General features: G+C 47.6%; 1 protein-coding gene across 1 annotated transcript in view; it reads right to left on the bottom strand.

Annotated features, from left to right (window-relative positions):
- EXOC4 (exocyst complex component 4) overlaps nucleotides 1–25,338 on the bottom strand; it is a 1,743,085-nt gene that overhangs the window by 1,336,183 nt on the left and 381,564 nt on the right. Inside the window, exon 6 of the mRNA XM_078677470.1 lies at nucleotides 15,695–15,938. Coding sequence (XP_078533596.1) covers nucleotides 15,695–15,938 — 244 coding nt within the window. The remainder of the gene's footprint in view (nucleotides 1–15,694; nucleotides 15,939–25,338) is intronic.

Raw genomic sequence — 25,338 nt, 5'->3', positions numbered from 1 at the left:
TTGTAAATGACAATGCCTTTTATTTATGGCTTGTTTTTAAAACCAAAATAAAAGGCATTGTCATTTACAACGCCAATAGCTTAAACTCCCACAAATGTGAGACCTATTGCATTCTAAATGCATTCGGCGCCCGTGCTACAAAGATAAGAGTTAGGAGAGAGTGTGCAGTGGAAAGGCTATCAATAGTGCGGCAGGTGCAGTGGCGCCAAGTCCTAATCTAAGCGGCGCACTGCATCACACTTACGGCTGTTTTTATGGTTGTTATTTTTTTGCTACTCAACCTGGAAGCAATCAGCCTATTTTATCTTGGCTGCATTTAGGCCTGCAGGACCCTTATTATTCACAGAAGGTGCACGAAGTCTCAGAAAGTGCTACAAAACCATACAATTGGCAAGAAGCGCGCTTCACTAAAAGCCGTGACATAATGCACACACAGGTGACATCACAACTCACTCCGACAGACTCCCTCGCCTTTAAATCGTCCCACACAGTCAGCCTTTTCAGGCCGACCTGTGCCCGCATAGTGCGCCCTCACGGGTTGCTGGCATCGCCATTGCAATAGGCGCTGCACAGGCTGGCTGCATTCACAGGGTGCACCCGATTCGCGACATTCTATTGAGACACATTGGCGCTGACCTTTCATTTCATGGCACGTTAGTTCAGTCTATTTTCACTTTATCAGGGCAGCAATTGTGAGAGGCAAAACCCTGAGGTCAAAGATGATTGGCAGAGTGCGGTGGAGTGCGGTAACCAGCTGACACTAATAGGGACAGGGCCGATTTTAGCGGTCGAGTGCGGTAACCAGCGGACACTAATAGGGACAGGGCCGATTTTAGCGGTGGAGTGCGGTAACCAGCGGACACTAATAGGGACAGGGCCGATTTTAACATTCCTGCAGCCCAGTTTGTGAACGACTTTCACAGAACATTTTACAACTTAATGACCATTCAGATGCAATATTTTTTCATAGAACTGTGCAGCGAGTGTTTTCCCCATACTTTTTGCAGCAGTAGACTCAACATAAAACAAGCACGAATCACGTGGTGTCCAGTTAACCAATAGGGTGTAGTGTGTAGGGTCTCGAGGGCGGAGTGAAACCGTTTTTCAGTAAACGGCGCTCGGTCGGTCCAGCGGCAATCAGTGACGTCAGAAGAGTACGAGAGAGCGGAGTTTCGGTGTCTGCGAACCTTGGAGCACGGCCAGCAATGACCCGTGAGTACATAGAATGGGGGTCTTGCTGAGACTGGAGTTTGGGGTCTGGGATACGTGCACAGCTGAATTTCTTAGCTATTGTACAGCAAGTGCGGGGTTCCCATGAGTGAGGGAAGTCCTGTGCGTGTGCCAGGTGATATGGCGGAGATACCAGGGGAGTCGCGACAAAAGAGCCAGGTGAGTGGGTGGGGGAGTGGGGTGACTATGTGCGTGCGTGCATGTGTGCACGTGTGTGTATGCAGTGTGTGTGCGTACGTGTGTGTGTGTGTGTGCGTCCGTGTGTGTGTGTGTGCCTGCGTGTGTGTGTGTGTGCGTGTTTGTGTGTGTGCATGCGTGAGTGTGGCTGTGTGTGCGCGCGCAATTGAGAGAGGCGAGAGGCTGACCTGCGGTGAATGTTGAACAAGAGATGTGCACGGCGCCGGGCTGGGCGTGCGAGCCCACGAGATGAAATCGCCAAGGGAAAGCACGTACCCTTCCCCTGTCCAACATTCCCGGCAAGTGCACAACATAAGGTCTTTCGCTGGATTCAGCGCTTCACGCTGCTAACACCAGCGAGACCCAAAAAGGGATTCTTATTAACAGTCAAAAATAGTAAAAAGTGTTCCTTGTTAAAAACTCACAATTTGTCTAAAGGGGTTGTTAAAACTGTACTACCAGCGGGATTATAAAAGACACTGAAGAAAGCCTCTATCATTGGCAGCCTCATCACAACTACAAAGATGGCTGGAGAGATTTGCGGTTTACAAATTCAGACAGATTTCATTTCTGCGCCTTCCACTTGCCAACGTTTTAGTGCTTGTGATGCGCTCCTCGTACTATTGACTCACGGTGCTCTGAATTTCATTTTTTTATGTACCTGTGTAACTGAGTCAACACGTGGTATCAGAACTGTGGTTACTTGAGTTTATTGATATATTGAGGCAAACTCTCTACTTAGCTGGACCTCATTTGCGATTCAATTATTGTCCCTACTGCAAATTGAAACTGATGGTTGCTCTTAAATATTACTCTTTGTCCTGATGATGGCCTAACAAATTAGTTCAAAGCACCTTCAAGGTTCTACTTTGGCAAATCAAGAGGAAGCATTTGTTGCATTATTGATCTTGTTATGTGACGGACACTATTTGTATTCTTTTCCATTGCCGTTGTGTGCGTTTTTTGTTTACACTGTGATTTGTATGGTTATATGTTAGTCATGAGTAACCCTGTGAGCACTTATTGTATGTTTGCATTGGAGTTTGCATTATTGATGCTTTATAAAAAACATTTTCAATAACAAACATCTTTGTTACAAAAAAACTAAAACTATTCAGTGTTGGTACCGCATTATTTTAATACTCTGTTCTCTGTTTTTCTCATTGTTGCACCGAGTAACACACTTTTGTCACTGTATGTTGGTATATATGTTTTTTCTTTAGGAATTTACCTTCCCTGAACCATTGTAGCTTTTATATCATCACAACTACAGGCTTCATCAAAGAGATTTGGCTAACTCACTTCCTGCCCCATCTTTAAAGAGTTTTTGCAAAATGGTTTGAGCATCATCCAGCAATCGTGCTTATAGAAAATAGGTCGAGTTCTCACAATCATGTATCAAAACCCATACAGTCATCACTTTTCCCACCAATAACAGCCTCTGAGTACACTACTCATTCTCAATCATCCTGTTTTCTACCTCCTCTCCTGGTTCAGGCTACCCACTTAAGCACTGACCATGCATGCGTAAATTATTCAGCTTCCCTTGTGTTCCCACATCAGCTCTCTAACAGTCATCATTTTAAAGTTTCTTACTCACTAAAATCCACTTCCTGTGTAATCGCACACACCAACAACCCTGGGAAAATGAACTTGAATAGATGCAGTGCTTGACAACCTCCAGTCCCTCACCTGGATTATGCACAGATTATATTCTACAACCAGATACTCAACTCAAAGTCCAATATGCTCAGTGTAGAAGGGTAGTGCCACTCACCTCGGCTGGGCGGCGCCCGAGCAGAGATACGATACACGCTAACCCTCCTGCGTCCATGACGACCAGGACTTCTCCTTTCTTTTTCCCCCTGCAGGAAGCCGACAGACCGGCAGGGTCGTGCACTGACCCGGAAACGGACCCCTACGACCCCAGAGGACCCGGAAGGTCGGAACTGGAAGTGACCTCCTGTGTACCCGGAAGTCCCGCCCCCAAGAGCAGCCCGAGACACAGAAAAGCCGGCAACCACAGGAGGAGTCTCTCTCAAGCAGCGGACTCGTGGCAGGAGACGGAGCGTGGAGAACTGGAGGCGGAAAGCGGAAGGAGTGTGAGAAGCGAAGAAGAGGAAGCTGAGGACGTCTGGACCGAGGAGTGGTGGAGTCCTCAGGAGGTGGCTGGAGAGCGGCCGTGACTCACTGGAGAGTTGCGGCGGGGCACGTGAGTACCCTATCACCGTTTCTCCGTGTCCCCTGTAGATAGTTGTAAATATCTGTAAAGTAGTAGCGCTGCACTGATAGAGCACTGAAGCACTGTATTGTTGTTAGGATAGTCATTGCACATCGCGTTGTACCATAGACTCCATCACCCCCCCCCTCACCTGGACACTTTCCCCCCCCCCCCTTGTTTATGGGCTTTTCCCACTCCTCTGATTCCTCCCGTACCGTCCCCACCCTCACAGTCTGCTCTGTTCCCTCACGACCCAGGTGTCGGTGTTGATACTCTGAAAGTCCATGCCTAAGGACTAACTGCCCTGTCTCTCTGTTCCTTCCGAGGCTACACCCGGAGCCCCCTGGTGACCAGAGGACGCCCGAAGACCTCCTACCAGCTGACGTCACCAAGAGATCAGCAACGCCGGATATCATCACCCTTTCCTTGTTACCCGGATCACAAACTTTAAACAATAAAACCAGCTACCATAGCGAACTACATACGGCCTTCCCGCCTGTTATTCCGGTCCGCGCTCAACCCCAGCCAACACTTGGTGTCAGAAGTGGGATCATCCGGAGGAATGGAGGCCGCAGTGAAACAGCTAGCAGAAAGCCAGGAGCTGCTAGGAAAGATGATGGAACGCTTCCTAAAAACGGCCGAGGACGACCGGGGCCAGCTCCACGATGTCCTAAAGGACCAGGGCACCGTACAGGATCAGGCCCTTGGGAGGCTAGCAGACGTCATGGGACAACAGAGGCCGATGACCTCCTTGCCCTCGGTGGTCTTACAAAAGTATGTCCCGGGAGAAGACCCCGATTATTTCTTTACAAACTTTGAGCGTCTGGCACAAGCTGCTGCGTGGCCAGCCGATCGCTGGGGACATTATTTGGGACCACTACTGACGGGGGAACTACAAGCAGCCTACCAACAGGCCAACATACAGGGACAAACCCCGTACCAAGACATCAAGACTTGTATCCTGGAGAGGCTCGGGATAGACGACGAAACCTATAGAGTCCGCCTACGACAAGCCCAAGAAGGGCCTCAGGAAACACCCCGGGCTTTGTCTTTCCGCATACAGGACCTCACCAACCGCTGGTTGAAACCCGCTACGGCCTCGAAGGAGGAGATCCTTTCCAAGATCTACTTAGAACAATTTCTGGCCTCCCTACACCCTGCCACCCAGAAATGGGTACGACAACACGCCCGGCTAACCCTAGACAGCGCGGTGGAAATAGCAAGCGCCTACAGCCGAGCACATGACTTCCAGAAAAAAGACGAACAACCCCCTCGAACACCCCAAGGAAGTCACATCCGACCCCAAAGGCCGGTCGTGCCACGAAAACCGGAGCCTGGCCCCTTGTTCCAGTTCCCTGTATCCCCGCGACCCCATCCACCTGGCCCTCAATGCTACCACTGTGGGGGACATGGACATATCGCCCGGTTCTGTCCGCAGAAGGAGGAACCCATGGAGGTGGGGCTTGCAAGGAACTATGTGTGTCTTACCGCGAATGGCAGCCCTCCTCCTTTCCGATGTCCGGTGAAGATCGACGGCCACCCAATGATGGCCCTCGCCGATTCTGGGTGTAGGCAAAGTGTTCTCCGACCCCAGGAGATGCCCACCCCTATCGGGCCTGTGACCGGCATAGTGGACATACAGTGTGTGCACGGAGATACAAAGAGGTATCCCACTACATACGTCCATGTACAAAACGCCTTGGAGGAAGGTAGCCCCCTTACTGTTGGACTGGTGCCGAATCTACCAGAGCAGGTGATCCTTGGCAGTGACTATAGCGGTCTTCCCAGTCTGCTACATGATGCCACGAACTCCCTAGAAAGGTGGTGGACAGAGGCGCCTTTCTCGTAACCCTCCCCCTTTGGAACCAACTAACAAAGACCAGAAGTCGAGAGGACAAAGGAAGAAGGAGAAAAGGGCTCACACCACAGCCTATCCTGTACAAGTGGACAACCATCCCTGGGAATCCGATCGTGAATTCCGAGCCGCCCAACAGGAGGACCCGGTCCTACAGGACGCTTGGGGGCGTGCCCTAGAAAACGAAGACCCACTCCACGTATGTCCTTACTTTTTCAAAAGGAACGGTCTGTTGTACAGGAAGGGTGGGCCCCAACAAGAACCACAGTTACTCGTTCCCAGACCCTTTCACAATAAAGTACTGTTCCTGGCTCATAGCCATCTGTTAGGGGGTCATTTCGGGGATGAATAGACTGGACAGACCATCTTGGAAAAATTCTATTGGCCGGGGGTGTACAAGCAAGTGAGCCAATACTGCCGTGAGTGCCCGGTATGCCAAAAAAACAGTCGATACCGGCCCCCAAAAGTACCCCTACAACCCCTCCCTCTCATTGACGTCCCGTTCAGTAGGATCGAGATGGACCTCATAGGCCCCATGTTGCCCTCACGAAGCGGGTGTAGATACGCTCTTGTCCTCGTGGACTACGCCACCCGCTTCCCTGAGGCCATTCCGTTACGCCACCCAACCACCCAGAACATAGCAAAAGCTCTCATCACCGTCTTCACTCGGGTGGGTTTTCCCCGTGAGATCCTGACGGACCAAGGTACACCATTTGTCTCTTCCCTTATGCGCCAAGTATGTTCACAATTGGGCATTAAACAGATAAGGACCGCCGCTTACCACCCCCAGACAGACGGGCTGGTGGAGCGGTATAATGCCACCCTGAAAACCACCCTCAAGAAGTTAGGATTAGAGAGCCGTAGTTGGGAGGAGATGTTGCCCTTGTGGCCTTATTCGCGATACGATGCAAAGTCCAGAGTAGCACGGGTTACTCCCCCTATGAACTCCTGTACGGGAGGGCTCCCCGGACCCTCTTAGACATGGCTAGGGAAGCGTGGGAGGCCGAGCCCGATCGTACCCGACCCCTGCCAGAATATGTCACCAATCTCAAAACCCACCTGGGTCAGATCCGAGAAATAGTGAGACAGAACATGATGACCTCCCAAGCCTCCCAAAAAGGCCAGTACGACCGCGGAGCCAAGGCGAGATCCTTTGTCCCCGGTGACCTAGTACTCCTCCTCATTCCCTCCTCCGACCACAAGTTGCTTGGCCAGTGGCAAGGGCCATTTCCGATAACGAGACAAGTAACCCCCGTCACATACGAGATAGAACTGGACCACACTCGCAACCAGAAACAGATCTATCACGTAAACCTTCTGAAAAAATGGGAAGGGCCACAGCCGGTATTAGCCAGTACACCATGTCAAGAAGACCTACCATTTGAGTGTTGTTTGGACCCTGATCTATCCAAAGACCAGCGACAAGACTTAAGAAACTCTCTAATACCCATACAGGCGGTGTTTTCCTCTCTACCCGGACATACAAGGGTTATCGAGCATGCCATACATACGGAACCCGGGAAGACCGTGAGACAACGCCCCTACCGGGTCCCGGAAGCACGCCGAAAAGTTATCAGAGAAGAGACCAAACAAATGTTACAAATGGGTATCATAGAGCCGTCAATCAGCAGCTGGAACTCTCCTATCGTTCTCGTCCCTAAACCTGATGGCTCCACGAGATTTTGCATCGACTTCTGGGAGGTCAATAAAGTGTCTAGTTTCGATACGTATCCACTACCGAGAGTAGACGAGATGATCGAACGGATAGGCAGGGCCCGCTACATCAGCACATTAGATCTCTGCAAGGGATACTGGCAGATCCCCCTGAAGAGCGAAGATAAGAAAAAAACAGCATTTTCCACGCCGGATGGCCTGTTCCAATTTCGAGTTATGCCCTTTGGGCTTCATGGAGCTCCTGCAACTTTCCAACGGGCTATGAACATAGTCCTACAACCCCACGCCCAATACGCAGGAGCCTACCTAGATGACATCGTCATACATAGCGATAACTGGCAAGAGCACTTGTCCCACCCGAAACGAGTTATCACCTCCCTGGGGGAGTACGGGTTTACTATCAATCCCGCCAAAACCACGTTGGCTGCCCAATCTGTAAAATACCTAGGGTACCTACTGGGGGAAGGGCGTTATAAGACCCCAGGACAACAAAATAAAGGCTATCCAGAACACCCCTTTCCCCCAAACCAAAAAGGACCTCCGTGCTTTCCTAGGGCTATTGGGGTACTATCGTAGGTTCATCCCCAACTTTTCCCAAATTGCAGTCCCCTTGACAGATATACTGAAGAAAGACACCCGAACCGAAGCCATGTTACAACAACCCACTCCCCAGATGAAACAGGCCTTTCACGACCTCAAGCAATCCCTAGTGACAGAACCAGTCTTAATCAGCCCAGACTACACACAACCCTTCCTCCTACAAACAGACGCCTCGGATCAGGGTTTGGGAGCCGTTCTGTCCCAAAGAGACGAGACAGGGGTGGAGAGGCCTATCCTCTACATCAGTAGAAAACTGTACCCCTGGGAAATGAATTACGCAGTGGTAGAAAAGGAAGCCCTGGCCATTAAATGGGCAGTAGAGAGCCTTCGGTACTATCTAGACGGGCGGGAGTTTCTGCTATATACTGACCACGCTCACCCTCGAGTGGATGGCAAGAAACCGAGGACACAATGACCGGGTACTCCGGTGGTTCCTGTCCCTACAACCATACCGCTTCAAAACGCTGCACCGAAAGGGAGTAGAACAAGGCAATGCAGACTATCTTTCTCGGTATCCTCCACCTGTCTCCCCCACAAGAAAGACAGCTAGGGGAAGGGGATGTAGAAGGGTAGCGCCACTCACCTCGGCTGGGCGGCGCCCGAGCAGGGATACGATACACGCCAACCCTCCTGCGTCCATGACGACCAGGACTTCTCCTTTCTTTTTCCCCCTGCAGGAAGCCGACAGACCGGCAGGGTCGTGCACTGACCCGGAAACGGACCCCTACGACCCCAGAGGACCCGGAAGGTCGGAACCGGAAGTGACCTCCTGTGTACCCGGAAGTCCCGCCCCCAAGAGCAGCCCGAGACACAGAAAAGCCGGCAACCACAGGAGGAGTCTCTCTCAAGCAGCGGACTCGTGGCAGGAGACGGAGCGTGGAGAACTGGAGGCGGAAAGCGGAAGGAGTGTGAGGACGTCTGGACCGAGGAGTGGTGGAGTCTTCAGGAGGTGGCTGGAGAGCGGCCGTGACTCACTGGAGAGTTGCGGCGGGGCACGTGAGTACCCTATCACCGTTTCTCCGTGACCCCTGTAGATAGTTGTAAATATCTGTAAAGTAGTAGCGCTGCACTGATAGAGCACTGAAGCACTGTATTGTTGTTAGGATAGTCATTGCACATCGCGTTGTACCATAGACTCCATCACCCCCCCCCCTCACCTGGACACTTTCTCCCCCCCCCCCTTGTTTATGGGCTTTTCCCACTCCTCTGATTCCTCCTGTACCGTCCCCACCCTCACAGTCTGCTCTGTTCCCTCACGACCCGGGTGTCGGTGTTGATACTCTGAAAGTCCATGCCTAAGGACTAACTGCCCTGTCTCTCTGTTCCTTCCGGGGCTACACCCGGAGCCCCCTGGTGACCAGAGGACGCCCGAAGACAACCTACCAGCTGACGTCACCAAGAGATCAGCAACGCCGGATATCATCACCCTTTCCTTGTTACCCGGATCACAAACTTTAAACAATAAAACCAGCTACCATAGCGAACTACATACGGCCTCCCCGCCTGTTATTCCGGTCCGCGCTCAACCCCAGCCAACACTCAGCCACATACAGGATCTATACTCTAATAATCACTTTTAAGGGGCTTATTATGATGTGGGCGTAATCACTTCCGCCCGACACCGACTAGGTCATGGGACCGACCGACATCTGATCAGCGGTACGGACAGACTGACTTCAATGCAACTAAACACAGTTCCAACCGGAGGCTGTGCACCAAAGGGGGCCCTGCTGGGGGCCCCCAAACACGCTTACCGGCATGGAAACCGTGATTGTAACCTCAAGGGCAGAAAGACCCACCCTTGAGATTACTTGCCGGTTTCCGACTAGCGGACGAGCTCCCCGAACCCATCAGAAACCAGCCGGAATGATCGGCTGGTTTCCTTTCCGATTGCCTCCATCATAATAAGGCGGTCGGAAAGGAAACCGATCAGCACATTACAATGCGGCCCTAAAGGCTCCGACCTCTACGGGCCATAACGGAATCGGCCCCTAAGAAAACTGTAAAAATAAACTCGTATCAGGGCTGTAGGAAGCTGGCTCTATACTTACCATACCAAAGTAAGGAGAGAGTCCAGGGAGTCGCAAGAGGTATAGCAGAGGTTAAATTAGGTAAGTATTGACAGCTCTCTTTTGTGTGCAATTAAGCTGATCAAAAGGGTGTGCTAAGCATTTATTGTATTCACTAAATCAAGACTGATGCACACACTCGGAGACTGAATCCAAGCCAATTAGGTGAGTATAGAAAAAAGCTATACTTGCATTTTATTTCAAGAACCAAGCAGGACTTGGTACAGGTAGGTAAAATATACTTGGAATGCAGGATTTCACAATGAAATGCAGTTATGATTGAATTTTGGAATAGTTACCGTTTGGCATTGATTCAAAAAGCAGTTTGCATTATACAAAAATCTGTTTTAGAATACTTTTTAGTCATTTTTATATTTCTTACTTTGAGTACTGGGGATGGTATGCCTAGATACCACACACAATTCAAGGTAGGTAAGACTTCACATACTTTGCAGCTTAGCTATCTTTTCTCCATTCAACCATTAGTCCTACACTAAGAACATTCTAGGCCCAAAATCTCATAACATGGGTTTCTATGGGAGAAAAAGTGTTAGCGTTTTTTCAGGTAAGTACACGACTTAAGAGTGGAAGTTGTGGGGTTAGGACCAAGGTCTATCTGGGCACTCGAGTTGCACCACCCATGGCACTGAGGCGGACTGGTGCAAGCTGCCAAAAAGACGTCGGGGACCCTGTGCTTTTCAATTGAGACCTTCAGTTCGGAGGAGTTGCTGCAGGCTCAGGCAGGGAGGCTTCCTGAAGGCGATCACCGGTTGGAGAGTTAAGTTGGGATCTTGAGGGATGCCTGGACATCATCGGTTGGGCCACCCAATGTTATGGGGCGTGGGGTGCAGAAGTGTCTTCTGGCGTCTGGTTTTCTTACTAGCTCCTGTTGTGTTGAGGGGGACCCTTCAGGTTGAGGCTGCAGGCGTCGTCTTGAAGCTTGAGGGAGGTCGGGATCACCAGATCCCAGGTCAGGATTGCCGGGGAGACCTCCTCGTGGTGTTGGGCCACTTGACCTTGGGTCAATGGCATTGGATGTTGAGTGGTGCAGAATCACAGAGTCGACTGAATCCAGATTCTGGTCTTGGAGTTTTACTTGAGCAAATCCAGTGCTCATGGGACACAGAGTCTGTAAGGTGAGTGCCGAGCAGGTCCTCCGGGGATTAGGGGGGGCTGCTGGACATGCCAGTTTCTTCACTGTAGACAGGTCGGAGTCGGGACGCACCGGTAGGGCTGGAACCAAAGCAGTAGGTGTTCTCTTCTTCGTGGGTCAGCATGGCTCTTCGGTACTTCTTTCTTCCTCGAATCTCAGGAGGTAAGTTTCAGAATTGTCCCTAAATACTAGATTTAGAGGCATTTAAAGGGGTGCTAAGGTCTGGACCAATGGGTCCTTTCCTGGGGGTGGGTACAGCCCCTATTATGCCACCCTCCAGTGGGAGGGGGGTATGAGCCTCTTCCTAATTAGTTGGGTCCCCTCATCTTCAAGATGGAGGGGACTGAGATATGTGCTTCACCTCACCTCTCTCACCTGAATGTGGGGTTTGGCAAAGGTGGACACACCTCTCCTCCTGGATTGTTTTCCCCGCTGATTCTCCCTCCCAAACGTGGGGGCAGAACCAGTGGGAGACAGTTGCTAGGGGTATAAAAAGGCAGGGACAGCTCACAAAGCCTTTGAAGCTTCCGCTTCGCAGACCCAGCCCATCCTGGGGAAGGAGGCATGACACCTCTGCCCGGATGGGCTTTGTTTCTGGAGCCAGAGAGCAGAGGCTCTCTACCCAGGGGACCAGAAACCTGTCTGGTGGTGGCAAATGGTGTGCAACTATTCAGGAACCACACCAGGGCTGGTCAATTTTCAGGGGGCATCTTGATGTCCTCTGAGCACATTTTACATTAAATCCCACAATGGCATCAGTGTGGGTTTAATGTGCTGAGAGGTTTGCTATCAAACTTCCCAGTTTTTACCAAAGCCATTATGGAGCTGTGAAGTTTGTAATTACCAACTTCCAGATCATATACTCTTTATAGCTTTACTAAACTGACAGTGTCTAAGAATGGACAGAACACACAACAAAACGGTAGATTAAGGGTCTGAGGGAAAAATTTTAAGACCAGCCTAAGTTACACTCCCCTGAACATTAATACATAACAACGAAACCTAGGGGTCTAAAGCTAGAGAGAAATCTCTTGCTAGGGCCCAAATGTCACAAGTAGTGACTTATTTGGGTTTAGGAGAACAACTTCCAAATAATTCAAAAGTGGGACAGCTAAGTAACACAGGACCATCAGTGATTGTGAATCGAACCATCCACTAGTATGTAGGATTCCCATCAACGTCTTGCAATTATCAATATTATCATTTGGTCTTCCTTCCAGGGTCGTGTGTCTCTTGATCATTGAGACCAAATAACGTACCCTCTGCCAGAATCAAGTTCTGACCACACAATCACTTCAAGACCATTTAAACTTTGTATGATGGGATCAGGTGCAGTGCAGAAACCGAAATAGTGGTGAATAGAAGTGGTGAATTAAAAAGGATAGGGGAACAGAAAAAAAAATCTAGCAGTTTAAACAAATGACTGCATGGGGCCCCCATGCAGTCATTTGTTTAAACTGCTAGATTTTTTTGCACTGTTCTTTGTTTTATTAGGAAGTGGACAGGGCTTAATAAAAATCTTTCCTGTTCCCCTATCCTTTTTAATTCACCACTTCTATTCACCACTATTTCGGTTTCTGCACTGCACCTGATCCCATCATACAAAGTTTGAATGGTCTTGAAGTGATTGTGTGGTCAGAACTTGATTCTGGCAGAGGGTACGTTATTTGGTCTCAATGATCAAGAGACACGCGACCCTGGAAGGAAGACCAAATGATAATATTGATCATTGCAAGACGTTGATGGGAATCCTACATACCAGTGGATGGTTCGATTCACAATCACTGATGGTCCTGTGTTACTTAGCTGTCCCACTTTTGAATTATTTGGAAGTTGTTCTCCTAAACCCAAATAAGTCACTACTTGTGACATTTGGGCCCTAGCAAGAGATTTCTCTCTAACTTTAGACCCCTAGGTTTCGTTGTTATGTAAGAATGGACAGACACTGTAGGGACACAGGGCTCATACCACTGTGCCCTCACCTGGGGGCTAGTGCACTCTGCTATGGGGGGACTTACCTAGGTCTCAGGCAGTGGTTTGCAGGCATGGGACACAGGGAGGTGTGCTATGTCGACACTTCACTTTTCTCTGCACCAAAACACACATCCTGCAATGGCAGTGTGTGGGTGTTAAGGTATAGGGTACCTAAGGGTGGCACTATAGGTGCTGCAGCCCTTAGAGGCCTTCCCTGGTGACAGTGCCCTTGGTACCCCTGGTACCTTTTACAAGGGGCTTACCTGTGGTACCCACGGCACATTTTACTAGGGGCTTACCTGTGGCCAGGGATGTGCCAATTGTGGGTACAAAGGTGCACTTTTGGGAATGAACACAGGCTCTGGGAAATTGAGTGGCAGGGACCCAGGGCATATCAAGTCAGGTTCCATCAGACGTCATGCAAAAAGTGGGGGATAACCATGCAAAAAGGTGCACTTTCCTACAACAACCACTCACTTTGTTGGAACTCTCACGCTACATTTGGACAACACAAACACAATAGGTGAATACTATAAACATACTTGGATTTAAACATGTTTAGATACCATCCGAAATGTCAGACAGATGTGTTAACTATTCAACAAATGGCAGTGAGTGCAAGACACAGACTACCCACATTCTGAAACTTCAGTATCTTAAACAGTGAGCCTAACATCGTAACAGTGACCACCAACAAAGATATATAGGTATGTAATGAAAAAGGAGATTCTGCTTCTAAGGCAGACAAACTCTATGCCCAGATGCTTCCTCCTCTGAAAGCGCCGAGCGGTTTAGTTTTCAAGGTTTTGGGAGTTGCAATAATGGTGACAAGCACCTTGGCTAGTTAAATGTTTGTCCTAATGAATTTCCACCGAATAACAGAAGGGTCGAAATGGTTGTAGACTAACTAAAAATCATCTTTCTACGCGGTTAGAAAAATGACAAACTATGAACCGTTTTGCTTCAGATTGCATACAATTTTTAAACTCATCTTAGGTCATTTAATAAAACCAAAAATTGATCACTGGGGCTATTAGTCACATAGTGTCATGTGGACTCGCATATCTTTTAACAAATGTTATTATTTTGTGGTTCTACAGTCACTGAAAAAATTAACACCATTTGTATCCAACACAAAGATCCAGTGGTCGTACTTAAGCCTTGTTTAGATTAAAGCCACTAAACTACATAATTGACATAGTTAAGCAAGCTGCCAGTAGGAAACTTAGGAAGCTTGTTTCCCATTCTCATGAAAATCAAGAATGACCTATAAACTCTCCATGTCTCTTTTCACCTCCCTCTCATTACTCAACTGCCCGCTCCTGCCCAGTCCATGGGGGTGCATACACCTGTATATGAAGCAGTAATCCTGTTATCCTCCACCCGCTTGCAGGCATTAAAGTTCACCCAACTGTGCCATTGTAACCCAAACATGACAAACCAGATATGGTGGCTCAGTGGACTAAAGCATCCAATTCAGAAATCTAGGTTTGACCTTGTGGTCACAGGTTCATACACCAGAGGGTCCACTCAGCCTTTCATCTTTCTGAGGTGGATAAAATGAGTACCAGTGAATAGGCTAACACCAAACATGTATCACTTCAGCGCTAAGAGTCACAAGGGGTAAAGTGCACATTACAAATACATGTTATGTTAATGTTATAATTCATGTCCCACCTAAAGTGGTCTACTAAACCTTGGAGCTAGGTATCCACTGTACAAAATACTCCAGGGAAAATTAAGACAATTTTAGTGTGCAAATATATCTACTTTCTATTTATCAAATAGAGGAAGAGAAAATAGTTGAGCAAAATTGGTAACTGATATAATAATTGGTACTCTTTATGTCTACGATAAGAGGCAGCAGAGGGACTCTAAATATCATGTGTCTAGTATCAAATAGGTAATTTGTAATATATACTGTAACAATGTTAACTCGGGCTGATGCTACCTCTGATTTGTGATACTTTTCAACAATAAGTATCCAAAGTTTGTCGATCTATCTCCCCATTCCTTGTGTTCTCTTGCTCTTAAGTTTAGGCGCTCATAGTGTCTGTGTCTCCCAGTATCTGCGATTCCCATGTGCCTGTGTTCCCCATGTGCTTGTCTCTCCCATATTCTTATCTCTCCCATCTACCTGTATCTCCCAAGGTCTGTCTCTCCCAGTGTCTTCAGGTTTTGTGGTCCATCAGTATGTCACTACATACCACTCCACAACACAAAATACCATTCCACATAATTACACTCCATAACACACAATCCCACTCCACATTACTCCAGTACACTAAATACCACATAATTACTATTCACATATTTCCACTGCACATCATGCCATATAATTCCACTACACAAATCCACTTCACACCACACAATTCCACAACGAAAAATTCCAATCCAAGCCACATAATTCCACTACACACCTCATGCATTCACTCCATAACACATGGGTAAAACACAGTCATTTACAACGTCAATAGCTCCAACTCAACCAAATGAGAGACCAATTGCAAATGCTTGTTTACTAATCTAATCATTTTCTTTATAGCAAAATGACAAAACTAAGAAAGTGAACTGAATTAACCCCTTCGACGCTCATGACGAGCTGGGCTCGTCATGCAGTAGCCTCCTGCTACGCTGATGACGAGCCCAGCTCGTCATGTAAAGTGGTATCTGTAGAATCCCAGCACAGGAGAAAAATCCCCATAGCGTTCAAGGTGTTAAAGGCTACGCTCTATGCCTACCTTGGTTGGTTTTCCTGAGGAACATTCTCCCCTTTCTGGTAGCCACTGTCGGAGACCTGAGTAGTGGACCTCTTGACGATCTGTTTAAGCTCCTGCTCCAAGCGGTCCTTGATAGCCTTTACAGCTTCCGGGATCTTCCTCAGTTTGGATAGGCCTTTGATGAGGATACCCATAAACACAGCACTGTTCTCTTCCGGATCAGACTCCAGATCCTCTTTGATCTCTTGCAGACTCATTTCTTTCACTATTGATGAAGAAAAATATTGCAAAAAAAGTCATAAAACCTCAAAATGTACGTTTACTCAACCACAAGTAATAATGCAAACAAAATTAATTAAACCCTTTAGTGCATTGGATGTGATGTTCATGTCCCCTGCACTACCACTCTAGTGTCGAGAACATGGGATCAACTCGAAACGCTGAAACACTCGCACTAGAAGGATTTATTTTTTTTCGGCCAAAAGACAAGATGTTTTTTAAAGTTTTACGGTCACACGAAGCACACCCTCTGCACTGAAACCACAGCAATATCTTCTAGGCTCCGCCTCCAGCTGCTTTCATTGTGTTCGGTGCTCAGGAGCATATGTCAGTCCCTCAAGCACTGATGACAACCGGAGAGGTACTGTTGAAAATGGGAGAATACTCCGTTCCCAACAGTACGTCGCTCTAGTAGATCCCTGTTAAGGTATCACCACTAGAGGGTAATGCCTGAGCAGGGATTGACCCACTAGACCCAAACGCATTTGAAGGGTGGGGGGAGACGCCCCTCAGGCATGGCCAATTACTACCCCCACCCACCAAGGGCCTCAAAGTTTTAATGCCCCCCGGGGTAGATTGGGGGTTTAGCAAGAATGTGCCTTTTCATGAGGACAGAAAGGCCACTAGCCATGGAGATTATTTATTTTTACACAAAAAACAGAATGGTGTCTTTCTGCTACCTGGAGGAGGAGTGTGGCTCACTGATTAGAGCGGCAGACTCTGATGCAGAGGTCTGTCCCGGGACCAGGGTTCAATTCCCGACGCGGCAGGGTCCTGAGCCCAAAATGTCCACGGACTCGATAATTCTCGCCTTGGTGCCTATTCTAATCTTGGGGTCCCACGCTGCAACTCTGGGCAATAGTTGCTTAATCTCCACTACGGCGGCCCACCCGCTGCGGGATGCTTGGCTTTCACCCTGGGGATACCCAGTAGGGGTTATCTCACAGGGAAAAAGCCAGGACGGGTTCCCAAGGCAAGCGCCTTGATGCCTTCGGGTGATACGTGCGCTAAATAAGTCGCAATACATACTGCTGTCCCAGTAGTGGATTGGTGGTTAATCCCCACATCTGCCCTCTCCTTGTACCTTCCCACTCACCCCAAACACTATATAGTGTACAAGGGGCCGCAGATGCTTGTGTAGCCCTTTCTGCAATATGCATCACGTCAAAGCACATCTTGCACTGGTGCAATCATGCAGGGGTGTTACCTCATTTGCATGGGAGCGTGGCTCCATGCAAATGTGAGAACACTTTGCCTTTGCGTTCATGCTGCATAACAAGCATGGGAGAAGAGACAAAAAAAACTCTTGGAGTGTGCACTCACTGTTCGTCACAGAGGTGGTGAGGAATCAGTACGGCCCCCCAGGGCGCCCTTTGAGAGGGGAGCAAGGAGGTTTCACATACCCCTAAAAATCACCCTCTTTAGAAGGAGGCAGGTTTACCTCCTGTGAAAGCTGTGGCTTCAACTCATGGCCATGTGCTTTACTCATGCCTTCTTCACACCGGAAATACCGATCACTGTTCACATCCAAGCTGAAGACTGCTATTTGTTTTTAGTTTTTTTTGTTAGTAATCGCACACACTGTGTTGGTGGCATCCCTCATGCCAAGTTAGCAGGAATTGGGATTTCTTTAAGCATAGTTTAGACATAAGGGCCAGCAGTCAGTCTGGTTTCAGACCCAACTCTGGCACGAAAACTGCCCTCACTGCTAACATGGATGATATCGGCATGACTCTGGATAGAGGAGACACAGTAGCCCACAACCTCCTGGACTTTTACGCAGCATTTGACTCGGTCTCCCACCCCATCCTCATCTCACACCTACATGACATTGGAATCCAAGGACAAACACTTTGAAGGATCTGCTCCTTTCTGACTGGCAGAACCTTGTCAGTCAGTCTGGTATCATACACCTGGGATGCCTGTGAGCTCCTCTTTGGAGGTCCACAAGGATCCTACCTGAGCTTGACCCTCTTCAATGCATACTTGATCCCTCTACCCAGCATCATCTGCTCTCACAAGATCAACGTCCTCTTTTATGCCGATGACACGCAACTCATTCTCTCCCTCACGGACAAGACGCCCAATATCCAGATCAAGTTCAATCCCTGCCATACTGAAATCATTCACTAGATGAAGATCAACTGTCTAAAGCTGAACATCAACAAAACCAAAAATGGTGATCTTCGGGAAGCACACATCAACATGGGACTCAACCTGGTGGCCTACAGAGCTAGGACCACACCCACTATCCACACCAAGAAACTCGGATCATCATCAACAGCAAACTCGACATGACCACCCAATCCAATGCCTTCACCGTTTCATGCTTCCATATCCGGAAGATGCTTTGGAAGACTTTCAAATGGCTTCCAATCAGTACCCGGAACACCTTCACACATGCACCAGCCACAAGTAAGCTGGGCTACTGGAACAGCCTCTCTGCCGGGATCTACAAAAAACTCACCAGAAGGCTGCAGACCATTCAGAACTCTGTGCCAAAATCCCTCTCAAATTTCCACACTGCACTCGCATCACATCACACCTAAAGGAGTGACACTGGCTCCCCATTCACATACGAGCACAATTCAAACTCCTCTCTCGCACTTTCAAGGCACTACATAACATAGGCCTAGCATACCTCAACAATCGCATCTGCTTTTACAAACTTCCTCGACACCTCCGCTGGCCCAGACACATATTTGACAAATCCAACGTATACAGAAAACCAGATCTGGCGGTCAAGCCTTCTACATCGGTCCTTCAGTGTGGAATGACTTGCCATTACACATAAGAGCCTCCTCCTCTTCACTTTATGAATTCCACAAGAATCTGAATGCCTGGCTTTTCGAGTAGTCCCACTAGGCCTTAGATGTGCCTAAAAGCACAATTCTTCAGCAACAGGATACAATTCCGGGTGCGCTATACAAATCTTGATAATGTAACGTAACCTAACCTAAGCTAACCAGTGGGTAAATCCCCACTGCCCCATAACCCTCCTTTCCCCCATTCCACCATTTTGCATCCCAAATCTGGCAGAAAGAATGGCAGCTACCCAGGGTTAGGATCCAATGCCAAGACAGGCCAACGCCCCCCATACCATTCCTTTTTGGACACTAATCAATGGTGCATAGTGGGCTTTTTACACCCTGGGGTAAAAAGATAAGAGGCTGCAAACTCACAGAACTATGCTTGGGACCATAGAACCTTAGTAGGAAGGGACTGAGTTATCCTACCACTTGTCTCACTTGGCCTCCTACTCATTCACAGAGGAACAAGTGATTAGACACCCCAGAACACAACCCTACCAGGAATCACCGTGGCAGGACACACCCTTTCGCTCTCACACTTGAACTTGTCCACAATGAGATCTGACAGAGATACAAGAAAAGTTGAAAATAATTATTTTAAATATTGTGCTCTAGTATACAGTATATGTGCCACAATAAGAAAGAGTATGCCTAATACAAATACGGTCAGCATAGTAAATAATCCATAAATTATTAAATTTGATGTCATTATATAAGACAGGGTAAACTAAACCCCTTCCACTTCTACAGAAGCGAAGTGATTATTTAGCAAAAGATCTCTGGGTGTTTGCAGAAGAACCCGTACCTTAGCATGCACAGATGAAGGTTCTACATCTCAGGTGTAGTCGTGATCTTGTCTGTGTATTTGCCTGTCTGTGAATACCTATATGACAAAGAGTATGTGTTCCCAAACAGCTGCATGTGTGTGTTTTGTCTGTGTGCTAGAATATCAATGGGCATTGCTGTATGACCTTGTCTACGGGGTTCAGACTAATTCCCAGGAAAATGCAGAACACAAAAATAACAATAAGTTCTTTATGAAAGTACTGAGTGGCACCAAGCAAAATACGTGTGTATAGTAACGTGTAAAAGCTAAGTAAAGTAAAGACTGCAGCGTGCTCATGCTAACATAGGGAAAACGGCAATGGGCCTGCACCTGACATGTGACAGCCTCCCCTTGATCATGATGGTAGCACCAATAGTGATGACAGAATTCAGGCGATAAGCAGTCCCAAAGCACTAGAACGGCAGTGCAGTCATTGATATATGGAAATGAGTATTTGCGAAATTCCCCCAAAAATAAAACAAGCATTTACAATGCAACGGTTTCGCCTTTGTAAAAGTTTGAGCTATTGGCATTGTAAATGACATATTTTGTATTTATGTGTAGGTTTTGAAAGCAGATAAATAAATGTCATTGCCATTTACATTGCCAATAGCTTAATCTCTCACAAATGCGAGACCTATTGCATTTGCACGCACACACACAGAGCACAAACACACACACAGAGCCACACACAGACAGAGCCACACACAGACAGAGCCACACACACAGACAGAGCCACACACACAGACAGAGCCACACACACAGACAGAGCCACACACACAGACAGAGCAACACACACAGACAGAGCAACACATTATGCAAAAAAATGGATTTAGCATAGAAGCAATTTTCTAGCAATAGCCACGTTAGTGCTTTCTAGCAATCAGACAGGATAATTGACATGCTATTACCTCAAATGCCACTCTGCAAAGTTTATTTTGCCCATTTGATTCAAAAGTCCGTGTTTGCCTTATGGTGCAGATCGAGATCTTTTCAAAGTGATTTCCTAAAATTGTGCATGAAGTGGTGTGTGATGTGGATTCTACTTGGTAAGAGCAAGTAACAACATCATGATGTGGGATGGTTAAGTGGGAAAAATGATCGTGTTTTATCTGTAGGAGAAAGTAGACCCTACTCCTCAAGTCATCTGCACACCACACAGACCCCCCAACCTTCACTCTCCTTCGGACCTGATTTGGGAAGTTTATCCCAGGATCAAAGCACAGGCAGAGCTGTGAGGATGTCAATTCACAGCTGGGAGCTGATTGAAAGGGTTCTTAGAAATCTGACTGCACGATTTAATACATAAAATGTGTTATGTTATCTGGCACTTTTATGCCACATAACTGCCTTTAGCATGGCAATGTGGCACTTTAACCGTCCAGATAGATTACACATGGAAATGCGCACTGCGCTGCCTGTGCTCAGGTAAAGTTCTGGTAGAGGAAGTCATGCAGCTCAGTCCCTACAGATTTGGAAGTCAATCTCATTTCAGCTGTTTCTTGTGACGCTCTCCCTTACCTCTTAGTCAAGTCGTGTTCAAAATATGTCATAGTGAATTAAAAAATAACAATATTAAAGATACTTTTTGCATTAATTGCCGTGGGATGCGCGGTCTGCGCGCAGAGAGAGGCGTCGGGCTTTTTAGGAAGAGTAATGCGACCTGTCAGAACCGCAGAACGAGCTCGCATGCGGGAGGATGGCGGGGGGTAGCGTCACCCAGTGCCAGCCACAAGGGAGGGGGCGCTGTAGTGGGGGCTTGAAGTGATGAGGGTGCTGTCCTGGGAAGGTGTGAGGAGGCTGCCGGAGACCGATGCTTCTGAAAAGATGACGGACGGTGTTGGGCGACAAACTCTTCCCCGGCCCTGACAGCTCTGTAGAGGTGCAGGGACCATGGAATGTGTTCACAAACTCTAGATTTGGCTTCGGGGTGACCCGCCTCCCGCGAACGGCCATAAATCACCTCCACTGTGTCAGACAATGGCCCCAGAAGGGCTCAAAGGCCCCAGAAGGGCTCAAAGGCCCCGGGAGCGGGGACCCAGGATGGGGAGGAGCAGCAGATGGTTTGAGATAAACTGAAAGCTGACTCCGGGACCATTCTTTCTAGAATTAAAATCTGTCAGCCAAGGAGAGCCCGTGAATAAACCCCTCCGCAATCCAGCACTATCGAAACCCCAGCCACCCCCTCATCCCACCCGCCATCCCTTCTCATTAGTTTCAGAAAAGAAGTCGAGACTTAAAGTGCCCTGTCACCTCGAGGCGCCCCCTGCTCTCTCTCATTCAAGGGCTGCCCCCGCAATATGGCAAAGCTTTGGAAGCAACCAATTCACGGGAATCTGAAGCAATTTAAAACTCCAGAACAGAGAATTACTCGTAAAAGACGTGCCTGCTTACAAAGTTCCCAATTATCCTTGTGTTTCCCTCAATCGGGGTTTGTTGTAACCAAGCACTAGAAAAGTCTTGCGTGCCTCTAGTTATGAAACCTCTCTGAGAAGCGCTTCTCCTGATGATGCTATGTAAATTAAGATATATAAATAAAACGATATTTAAAGGCAGCGACTTGCTTTGGGGACACTGTCTCTCTCAACAAATTAACTTAAAACAAAGTCAAAACAGTCTCTACCTGTTGATTGTACAGGCGTCTCGAGTCCGGCCACATATTGCGATGTTAAATTAAAGCGGTTTCTCCACTTGAAGTGCTTACCATAAATCGAGTGAGGCGGGGACCTTGTCCTCGGGGGCTCAGGGGGAGGCAGTCTGGAAATTGGTCACCCTTCTCTCCATGAGGGTGCAGATTACAGCAAATAAAACCCTGAATCCAGAAGGGGGAGAGAGGATGTGCCGGGGCGCGCCTCGACCCCACACGGCGGACAGCTACCTCTCTAAAAACACAAGCGCCGCAGATCCCAGGTGGAAAACATACATGGAAAACCAAAATCCAATATTCAGGGAAAAGTGCGTCAGGCTCGGCCGGGAAGTCTCCTCCGGGAGGACGTTACAGTCCGTGAAACGGAAGAACCATTCAATCGTCTTGCAGATTAATTTTGAGGGGACTGAATCGCCCGCTGCTGGGAGATTGAAACTGCACAACAAGCATTTACAAGTGGTGCCGGAGACACGGACAGCGGGAGGGGGGGGGGGGCGAGAACGGGCACACGGACAGCGGGAGGGGGGGCGGCAAGGGGGACACGGACAGCGGGAGGGGAGCACTCACCTGGACTTCTTCCGGCAGCGGTCGGCCTGGAGGAATGACAAAAAAAAACCTTGGAAGAAAAAAAAAATAAACCACCGCCCACCACCGCAATGACGTTCTACAAGGGGCGGAGAGGGAAAAAAATTGCCGGAACGCCCACGAATCGCCTCGGACAATGACGGACATATCTCTCTTCCAATGGCTAGCCTCCATTTATGGAGCTAGCCAATGGAAGTGAGAGGCGGAACAAAGGCACATACTGTTCCAACATAAGATTTCGCCTGCGCGATCGCTGCTGCGCAGCGGACGCCAGGCGAAACCTAAAAATTGTATCATTGTAATGTTTCAAAAAGTGTCGCGGGGCCCCAAAACGTGTGATGCCAACTGAGAGGCCAACTAAGAGGCCAACAATTCCATTATTAAGTCCACCCCTTTCAAGAGACAAATTTCCTCTCTCTTTCCATGGAGGATGGCTGCAACCTTTCAGCTCAGGTTGGGCTAGCACCGAATGGAACCCTCGAGATCCAAGTGAATCCAAGGTGCAGTGAATTTTGTGGATCTTAGTAAGTTCTGTTTCCCAGAATGCAATGGGATTATCGAAGAATTAGTAATTTTTTTTATTTTTCTCACATTTGTGACAAAAATCATGGGCTAATGACCAAAATCGTACAATCCTGCGTTCCCACACTTCTTCTGTTAAAAATAGTGCACCCTGCGTGTGGGTGGACCTAACACGTCACGGTAATGAACCAAAACTATAACCTTGTGAAGACATTTACTCTATATTGATCCCACAAAAGAGCAGGTTTTGACTAATTTCTGATGTGAGCACTGGGCCCACCCAGATAAGTCAGATTCATTTTTTATCGATTTATGCAAACTGCAGAACTTTCTCTCACAGAAACCTGAGAAAAATCTGTGATTTCAGTCAAAGTTTGAAGTTTGCCGATCATTGCATGTAAGAAAATGTAGTGGGATCCAAGCAAGTCATACCACCATCTACCCCCCTATAGGTCTAGTTTTCAGAAACGTCTTGATTTGGGAGCTTTCCTGAGTGCTAACCTGCCCAAGGTCGTAATACAGCTACCCACAGCTCCAGGAACATTAAAATTTTAATGAAAAATCTTGACGTCTCCATGGTGCCTTTTGCTGCTGTTCCTACTGCCACGTATAACCTGCTCATCCATTTGTTATTTTCCATTGAATTTCTTTCCATTGTTGGACTCCAAATTCAAGTCAGTGAGCAAAAAAGAGCCCACTTTGCAAAATATCCTCTGAATCGCGTTATTATTTGTATTTCAATGTTTATTTTCTTTGGGATATCCATTAACAATCTACACACATGACCGTTTGCTGTTTTCAGAATTTTGCCTACTTTTCAGAAATGTATAGCTTTCAAGGTTCACCCATGGTTGTCTCACATGTTTCCAACACAAACTGCAAGTAGGTGGAAAGGGATGTGTATGAATATTGCGGAAGTACACTAATTGTGCACAAATAAGAATCGTGATTTGGGTAAAAACTTTGCATTGAAATTGAAATTTGAATGGGTGGTGGTATTTAGGTCTTAATGTTTCTTGTTCTAAAAAGGGATGATTGCAAATATTTAAAAATCTATCAATAAATATTAAGGAAAGGGGGAAGAAACTTTGTGCCGTTCTACAGCAAAGTATTGGTTTAAATTAAAACTTTGCCATGACGTGAGAGGAATGACACTGATTAAAAGCTGTTCCTTGTGGGAAATCTGCTAAAGGTATAAAAACACAGTGGCATCTACCTACGTTTGCTAAAAATAATTTAAACAGACTGGAAAAAGTTTACAAAATTCATAAGAAGGTTAAAACTACAAGGTTACCTTAAAGTGCTGAAAAATGGATGTAACTGTGGCAATATGTTCCGGAAACACAGCATCACATGCAGGGGCATTTTATGTAAAATGGATTTTGGGATAACTGACCAGTTCCTACAAACATATATACATTGAATTTGAACTAATAGGGGTGAGTAAAATTGTATATACAATAAGTATACTGCGCCCCACTTAGAAATGCATTAAGTGTGCGGAGTTCCAAGCCACTCTGCTGGTTATTCACTGATTCCACTAGTGAATAATTGCAGCATTCCATAACTCTTTTTGCTGCTTTCACTTGGAACATAGGCCCATTTTTAGGTCGAGCCTAGTGCAGCGCACATGCGCTACTCTAGGAAAACGACTTCTTGGAATCGCTCTGGACTTTTCACACGCTTGTGTGTGTGGTTTTTTTTTCAGTCTTTTTTCTATTGGTCTTTGCATGCGTCTTTCTAAAAAAGACAGCATGCAATTGGGCAAAGTCGGGTGCATGTCCCACCTTTCTCAGAAAATGTTTCCTCCCACAGCCTATGTCTGCGGTTACGAGCAGGGGAGCCATCTGTTACTAATTAGCACGTTCGCCGCGCTTGTATCTTCCGCTCTAAGTCCAGTCGCCATATGTTTTTCATTAGCGCATTCACTGCGCTTGTTCCTCCTGCTCTCACCCCACCCGCCATTTGTCAATTCGACTAGATCTCACCAGCGCAA

The sequence above is a fragment of the Lissotriton helveticus genome, chromosome 1_1 (assembly GCF_964261635.1).
Source record: "Lissotriton helveticus chromosome 1_1, aLisHel1.1, whole genome shotgun sequence".
NCBI classification, from domain to species: Eukaryota; Metazoa; Chordata; class Amphibia; order Caudata; family Salamandridae; genus Lissotriton; species Lissotriton helveticus.
The sequence above is the reverse complement of the archived record's forward strand: the minus strand, read 5'-3'. Positions and strand labels throughout refer to the sequence as shown.